This window comes from Corylus avellana, chromosome ca5 (genome assembly GCF_901000735.1).
Source record: "Corylus avellana chromosome ca5, CavTom2PMs-1.0".
NCBI lineage: Eukaryota > Viridiplantae > Streptophyta > Magnoliopsida > Fagales > Betulaceae > Corylus > Corylus avellana.
The window spans coordinates 4,399,057-4,407,917 of record NC_081545.1 but is presented as its reverse complement, the minus strand read 5'-3'; the positions used below and the strand labels follow the sequence as shown (position 1 = coordinate 4,407,917).

General features: G+C 33.7%; 1 protein-coding gene across 1 annotated transcript; it reads left to right on the top strand.

Annotated features, from left to right (window-relative positions):
• Positions 1-5,910: 5,910 nt before the first annotated feature.
• On the top strand, positions 5,911-8,300 carry LOC132182275 (large ribosomal subunit protein eL22y-like). Its single transcript, XM_059595469.1, has 2 exons — positions 5,911-6,215; positions 7,907-8,300. The coding sequence occupies exons 1-2, from the start codon at positions 5,986-5,988 to the stop codon at positions 8,049-8,051; spliced, it is 375 nt and encodes a 124-aa protein (XP_059451452.1). The 5' UTR covers positions 5,911-5,985; the 3' UTR covers positions 8,052-8,300.
• The last annotated feature ends 561 nt before the right edge of the window (positions 8,301-8,861 follow it).

Sequence of the window (8,861 nt, the reverse complement as noted above, 5' to 3'; positions counted from 1 at the left end):
AGATGGACTTATCTTTTTGTTTTTCAGTTTATTTTCAGTTTTGTATTGCTAAGGGACTAGCAATATGTAAGTTTGGGGGTGTGATAAGCACCGAATGTTATACATTCAAGCCCCTTAATTTGCATATGTTAATTCCTTAGCGTTGTTATTTGTTTGATTTTGTTTTGTTTTTATGTTTTCAGGTTATAAATAAAGATGCAATTAATTCCATTCATTTTGGGCTTAAAAGCACACTTTGAGAAGACCTAGAAGATATGGTTAAACTTAACCAATCATGGTTAAGTTTAAATCAAATAAAGAAAAGGATTAATTCGAAATTTCTCAAATTGGAGTCAAAATCGGATTGGATTCAATTTTGGATTCTGCATACGTCTCGGTATTTTGGCCATAACTTTCAGCCCAAATATCCGATTGAGGTGATTCAAGCGGCACTGAAAAGCTAACTCAAATTTCTACAAATCATTCTGAAATAGAATTTTCCTAATTCGGAGCGTCGCATTGCCAAAATCGCCCCGCAAGATAGGAACGCAATTCTGGGCGAATCCTATTCCGATTTGGACTTAGGTTTTCTTTATTCTAATTGGACTTGGACTTAAATCTCCGAAATTTCTAGGTTTCCTAGGGCTTCTAGGACTGACTTGCTCCCTATAAATAGACCCTTAACCTTCAAGAGAAGGTGTGCTTAGTTTTAGATACAAAAATCTTCTTGGAGGCTTGACAAGTTGAAGAGGAGATAATCCATGGCAGGAGGCCATTCTAGCACCCCGATGAGTGGCTAATTCTGTAATAGGGTGTTGATGTAGCCCTATCCAAGCACAATGGTTTGATTGTATTTACTTTCTAGATTTTCAATTTATGCATGTTGATTGTATAACTATGAGGATTGCTACAATTGATTTATGTTCTTAATTATTAAATGCAATTGTTCTTAAATTTCAATATCAATATTTGTGAAATTCTTCTCTTGTCTTAGAAAGTATTTTACTTTTATTGAAATCAAATCATTCTTGTTTTCTGTGATTATGAGGATGATAGTTATACAATGGGTTTAATTGACATATGATCAATAGGATTTGATAGGCCATGCCTAGGGAAGACGGATTGTACTACACCATAGTTTAGTGTAATTTAGGTAGACAGTTTGTGCCAACCGAAGATGGGTTATGCTTATTCATTGATTGTGTGTATCCTGTTAAAGAATTTGATAATTTATACCTAGGGAAGACGGGTCGTACCGCATCTTAGTGGTTAGGTGGACAATCCGTGCCAACCGAAGATAGATTATGCTTATTCTTTAATAAGGTAGTTTCTTGTTTATTTATAACATGCATAGAATGAATTTCTGGGATTAATTATGATTAGCCATTGTTGTGCGGATAGAGGTGAAGTCAATACCCTACTCTCTCTCTCATCTATTTACTCTTTTTATTTCCGTTTATTTTATGCACTTTAAATTCACACAAACAAATCATTCTCTTTTAATTAAGTTAATTTTAATCTTTTGAATTTTGATAATAAAACCCCTGCAGTCCTTGAGGTTCGACACCCTCTCTATAGCCGTATCCTACAAAGATTCGTCCTATTGCGAGTGGTTATTTTTATAATTGATATTTTTGGTCACAAAAATACCACATCAATGCATATAGATGCAGGGGATGTGGGGAGGTGATAATAGAATGCAGAAAATAAGCAGTTTAAATCAAAGCAGTAGAACCGACCAAGATGGCGGTATGACAATGATATAAAGAACTGAAAATAAAACAGTTGATAAGTAGAAATCAGAAAACAGATAATCGTTATAGATTATGTGATAAAAACCTTTACAGGAGTAAGCGTCAGGACTTACTGAAGTAAGGATAAGAAGAAGAAGAAGAATCAGAAGGGAGATGGCTCGAGGATAGAGAGTTTCAAAGAACCTCTTAAAATGCCTCTGCAAATGCCTCTGCCTTACAATGGGGGAGGGGAGCCCGTTATATAGGCTTGAGAAAAGAAAAAACAGTAAATTACAATCATGAGCCGCGTTCATGCGGTCAAAAGCAAACAGTAAAAAGTAAACAGTAAAGGCACGTCTGGCGCCAGTCTGAACAGTGAAAGCATCAATCTGGAACAGTAGATTGTCGGCACTGTAGTGTCGGCGGACAAATCTTGAACAGTGAGTGAACAGTGCATCTGAACAGTAATCCTGCGCGTGTCGTCCGGACATGAACAGTAAAAGTGAACAGTGATTTTGCACAGTAACTCCAAGTATAAATGAACAGTGATTCGTCTAAGATCAAGGAGAACAAAATACTCTGAAACCAGTCGTCAGGGGCTGGTTCTGTCGAACTGAACTATACTGGTCGTTATGGAACCAGTTCTTGGGAAATCCTGAGAAAACTAGCCCACCGATTGATGCTTGGGATCAATCCTGAGCCAGATTGATGCTTTCAATCTCAGCCCACCGATATATATATATAATCCATTTATCAACTACAAAATATTAATACAGTTATGGGATCACCATTCACCAAAGCGAATAAAAAGGAATGAAAATGTCATGATTTGTCACCAAGTGATACTCTAGGTTTATAATTAAACATCAATAAAGTAAAGAAAATTCAGCATCCGTCAAATTTGTATGTGCAGCACGTTACATGCAAAATAGCATGAATATTGCCAAAATAATAATAGCATGAATATTGTCATATATAATAATAGGTCAAAAGAGAAATTTTATCGTATGTTGATCATTCAAATAAACTTTTAAGAAAATAAAATATTGGAGGAAATTAAACAAAAATAAAGCAACGGATCTTGCACGTGGAACACACGAGCGACCAATAGAAGCAAAAGGTAACGATCTCTACTCTTTTTTCTGTCACATTTTTCTCTGTTATCTTTAGTATCTATATGGTGTTTCTTGATTCCTAATCAATGGCAGAGCTAGATCTTTTCTTTGGAGGGGTGGGACTATAATTTAGGTAAGGGCAACAAAATGCAGTTGTTGAAATAGAGAAGAGGTAATTAAAAAAAAGTTTAAATAGAATGTTTAATTTTTTTTAACTTTGCTACAATAACTTGAAATTCATTTTAAGCCCAAATTCAATGAAATTAATTGCATTTTTTCTTATGAACCTGAAAACACAAAATCAAATAGATAACAGGGCTAAGGAATTAACATATACGAGTTAAGGGGGCCTGAATATGAAACATTCGGCACTTATCAATATGTAAAGAGAAGTATAGAGAATTTCGTAACATGGATTCTCGTAAGATAAATTGGTTTGCCGCCACGTTATCTCGGACTTTAGCGAAGTCTCCAGCCGTGCAAGTAAGATTTGGTTTTGCATTTTGGTATCATTTCAATTCATTCTCTAATGAGTGAGATCATTTATGTTTTAATTCTCTGGTAGTGCTAGTTGGTTATTGGAGCTTCCAAATCCATGGACAGAGAGCTTGTAACTTATTTGTTCAATGATTTCAACATCATTGAAGATGAGCAAGAAGAAACTAGCTCTTTATATATGTATCAAATCAGCATTAATTTGCAAATTATTGCAACCAATTTCAAATCATGGTGTATATAGAAATTTAAACATGTAAGACATGGTGAAATTTTATAAGCATTCTTACCGCATAGTTTGATGATGAAGCAACCATCAATTACCAAAATTTTTAAAAATTCATTTGTACTACAATCAATTGGTTCGACATAACAGTCACAAACCCACTCCAACCTCCAAATCCGTGAATGCATTTACTATATATCAGTCCCTCACCTAAACAAAAATCTGAACTAGAGGCAAAATGGTCTTTAACATACCCTACATGATTATAGAATACTGGAAAAGTAAAATGAAAAAAGAAAGAGGTAGACCTTAGCATACTTGTTCGAAGGCTTTTGATTAAAAAATGTGAGTGGCCAGGTAGAGATCGTTCTTCCTAAAAGCATACTTAAAAGTGTAGATGATGATACAACAAAAAGAGTACAATTTAAGACTACTGGAATTGACACATTACACAAAATAAGTTCTTCATTAAGATTGAAGAGTGATAATTAAACAGTTAAAACTAAACCAATTTAATTCAATATAAATATACTGGAATTGACACATGGCATAATATACATCACTAGATAAGTGAAACAAAATTTTGACCAAAAATATCCATATCACTTGAAAATGAAGAGAATCTTATTCAGGGAGACACCAAATGGTTAATTAGCCAATTGAATCCCTAGTGTTCGACGATTTATTGCTCCTCTCGCAACTCCATCAGGGCAAAATGTTATAAATTTTCCTATTAAATAAATTCAGGCCCAGTTCTTTAACCAGCTACTCAAAATTAATCATCAACTTATTTATTTAAATAGATAAAAATAGCATACAAAAAATAATTTATACAAAGAATCAGAGATGGAGAGCAATGGGGAGTCTAAAAGAAAGTAGGTTATCAAACAAAATTTACCATAAATTTTATTAAATATTCAAATTTCAAATGGGTAGTGACAAGTAATCCTCATATTGGTGATAGTTGTTTTGATTTATCACTATAACTTATAAAAGCAAGAATAGACAGATTTTAAGATTTCATTATGCTGTTTTCAGGGCGGTGAATAGCACCTCAAAATACTAATACTAATGTGTGTCTCAAATCTTTCATTGAACAAGAGCATTGGGGAAGAGGAGGAGCCAGCTATTGGAGACCAATTCCATGTCCAGCCTTTCCTGGATCAAACTATTGCCACTTCTTTTATCGCACCAAGTAAAGGGTTTACCATCAAAACCCAGATCAATCATACCGTTAGAGCGGACGAAATGAGCAAAAATATGGTGGGAAGGGGAGCTGAAGTCACAACCACCAAATTTTTCTTGGGGAGAGAGGATAGTATTGAAATTCCCTAAGTTCAGCCAAGGACCACTTAAAGAGTTAACAATGCTCGAGAGAAGGTCCTATATAATATGATCCAATAACAAATCAATACTTAATCATATGATTCAATGACAATTTAAATACTTATATTATTTATGTACAATGATAATGTGATTCATATAATATTAAATGAAATGGGCATTGGATTCAACAATGTATTACTTATGACCACAATTGAAGTATTATCATTAGAATTTATAAAATGGCTCCCTTAAAAAGTACCGATACATTTAACTTCTTTTTTTTTAGCTCTTCCAATCAAATATTAATTTTACTTTTTTTTTTTTTTTTTTTGTAATCCAATGTAGGGTTTTTTTTTAAATATTTGAAAAGTTATTTTAGATAAAATTAACATTTGACTTTTCCATTGAGAATGCTCTAATACAATAATCAAGTATCTAGAGACTTAATTCCAAATTTTTAATGTATATTATAAATTATAATTTTATATATATCACATAACGAGGTTTTGAAATATACATATGTAAGTCCATGAAGGGCTGACACTATATATTGCGAGTCCTAAGGCGAAAATTTTAAGGCCTTTTTTCAATATATCTAAATATTATTGTTGATTTGAAAATTATTTTTATCACTTTTAAAATTCAACATTATATTCTTAGTAAGAAATTTGTCTAGAAAATTGTTTTAAGATTTAATTAATTTTTTACTCTTCCATTTTTAAAGTTTTTCATATCCAACATACATTTACATAAAATGAACCTGATTGATCAAAGTCGCTTCATTTTATGAGAAAATCATCTAACACTCTTAATCTAAAAAAAAAAAAAAAAAACAAAGATAATTTTTCTTAATAATTAGTGAATAATTATATAATGTAATAATTAATTTTATTAATTTAAGTTTTTTGTTGAAAAAAGAAAAAAAGAAAAAAAGAGATTGCTTTATAAAGAAGGGTGTGAGTGTAATTGACATCAAAGCTACGTCGTTTTGTATATATAATATATATTCATCTCTTTCGGCCCTAAACCTAAACCTAAAGGAAATTCACCTGCCCCTCTCTCGTGTCTCTCGCTCGCTGCTCTCAGTCTCACCTCGTCTCTGCAATCAAAAATGAGTCGAGGGAGTGCACCAGGCCCCAAGGGGAAGAAGAAGGGAGTGACATTTACCATTGACTGTGCGAAGCCAGTGGAGGACAAGATTATGGACATTGCATCTCTGGAGAAGTTCCTCCAGGACAGAATCAAGGTCGGAGGCAAGGCTGGTGCTCTTGGTGACATTGTAGCCGTCACCCGCGAGAAGAACAAGATCATTGTTACTTCTGATAGTAACTTCTCTAAGAGGTAATTTGGTTTTGCTGGAATATCTAATCTGTGTGTTAATTTATAATTCACTCTTGATTTTCTTAATTGTTGGGTATGAGTGTGAGGTTAATGGTATGGTGTTGTTTGGGATCTGAAATTTGTATACTTACATGATTTGTTCGTTATAAAATTTAGCAATCTGATGTTACCCAGTTAATAGTCTGGTGATTTGTAATTGGCATTGCCATTTGTGGAATTTTTTGTTGTTGCAAGATTGACATAAAATGAGACCTTTTATCTTTGGTGGTTGTTTGGTGCATCTCTTAGGTAAATTATCTACCTTTTCCATTTTGTACAATATTATTCTGATTTAGAAATTTGAGTAGTTTCCATTCAGTTGGTAATTTTTGTGCATCACTATGTAATAGTGCAAGGAAATGAATCAATGTACCCAACCCCTAAGAAAAACTTGGATTATTTACCTGAGACAGGTGAGCAAGAGGTGCTCCTGAATAGAGAATTGCAATCGCCGTTGGATTATTCAATTTAACCAATTTGGTTTGCATAGCACTGAATAAACTTGATTAGTGTGTTTGTTTTGCTAGTAAACAGCATGGGATGTAATCCTGAGTAGGAGCTAATATACATCCATCTTAATTTTTATTTAATTTGTTCAGAAGCTTGCTTGTGTATTAATTGTTTCCTTGGATCTTTGGCCTGTATTGAAATAGTCACCTTTGAGTTTTAATCAGGCTGCGGTCTTTGTATGAGCACTAATCAAAGATTCATCTACATTGTCTCATATTTTGTTCTGTCCATTGCTGTCAAAACCCGTTTATACCCCCACAACCCGCCCACCCCTGCCCGCCTAATTTTTCCTTTAAAAAACGTGGATCCGGGTTAGATTTTGAGTTATCTGGGCAGGGTGGGGCGGGTTGTGGTAATAATTTTTTAAAACTCCCGGGTACCCGCCCTGCCCCAACCCGCATTTAACCCTGCCCTTACCCATGCACCGTACGCCTCGTCAATCTCCATTTTCTTCACTTTCATCAATCTCCAGTTTCTTCACTTTCAGAATTCATACCCAAAAAACCTGGTGTTGGATTTACTGATAATGGGGTGCAACCATTTTCTGCCAGAGATTGATTAAAACCTTTAAGTTACCAACTTTTCTTCTCTTTTTTTCCACTCATTTTATGAACAATATGTTCAACTTCCTTGAAACCTTGAATAGCAGAAGCATTTGAAAAAGACCTGTTTGTTCTTTTTCCACTCATTTAATTTATTCTTTGCTCTGTTGTTTGATCATAAAAAACCAAATTCATCAAGCTGGAGATATTTTCCAAGAACTCAAAAACAATAGAACAACGATTTCATCCACAAAACCTGCCCCTCCCCGCCCCGAAAAACCCGAGGTCCAGTGGGTACTGTTCATTAAAGCCGGGTCTCAGATGCCTTTTTTAATACCCACAGACTGCGGGTCAGGTATCCAAAGCCACCCAAACCCAGCCCGATCCAACCCGTGCCCACCCCTAGCTGTCAGTTGTTTAACACCTGTTCTCTGGATTTCAATTTAATCATGCATGAGCACTAATCAAAGATTCTTCTATATTGTCTCATATTTTGTCCTGTCCATTGGTGTCAGTTGTTTAACATCTGTTCTCTGGATTTCAATTGAATCATGTGTTTCTTCACAGTTTAACATCTGTTGGATCTGCTTCTCTGTTCAGGTATCTGAAGTACCTGACCAAAAAGTACCTGAAGAAACACAATGTGCGTGATTGGCTCCGTGTGATAGCTTCCAACAAAGATAGAAATGTCTATGAACTTAGGTACTTCAACATTGCCGAGAACGAAGGAGAGGAAGAAGACTGATAAGTTTCAATCAGCTTAGTTTTTAAGAACCTCATTGTAATGATCTGTGTTCTTTTTACTTATAAAAAAAAAAAAAAACCTCATTTTACCTTTATCTTGTTTTCTGTTGTCTTTGTGATGCTGCTTCTTGTTTAAACTGATGCGGTTTTAACAATTTTGTTGCTTAAATTAGAGATCTTGATTATTCCCACTGTTGGATTGGTAATATTGAAAGTTTTTATTCGTGGGTGAATCCAAATTTCTTTAATATGTCAAAGAATATATTATTATTTCTTATTAATTTTTATTATATGTTAAAGATGATAAAATAGTTAGAATTTTAAAAACCCCATTACATGTAGGGGATAATAATTTGCGGTTTGCAATTACCAATTAGTATAGCTTTTAAGGAAAATATTTCATTAAATTGGAGGTTTCAAAGATATTAAAATCTAGATGTATTTTCATGTGGTTTAAAAACTTTATTTTTATCCCTTTGATTTTATTTTGTATCATAGATGGTATTTCGATAATGACAATAAACGAAAATGGTTTCAACCATTTAAAAACTTAACGGAGATTCACGTGGCCATACGATGGAGTGACACATGGCCATATGCTTATTAAAAAGAAAAATGTTAGATTTGTGGGATCTATTTATGTAAGATCTACATAAGTCTATAAATATGGGCTAAATATGAAAAACTTATTGACTTATAACATTTCTCTATTAAAAATTAAAAAATAAAATAAAAAACTAAAAATTTAATGAATCAAAAACATTAAAAAAAAAAAAAATTGTCTATTGTTTGTTCATCTTCAACCACGACG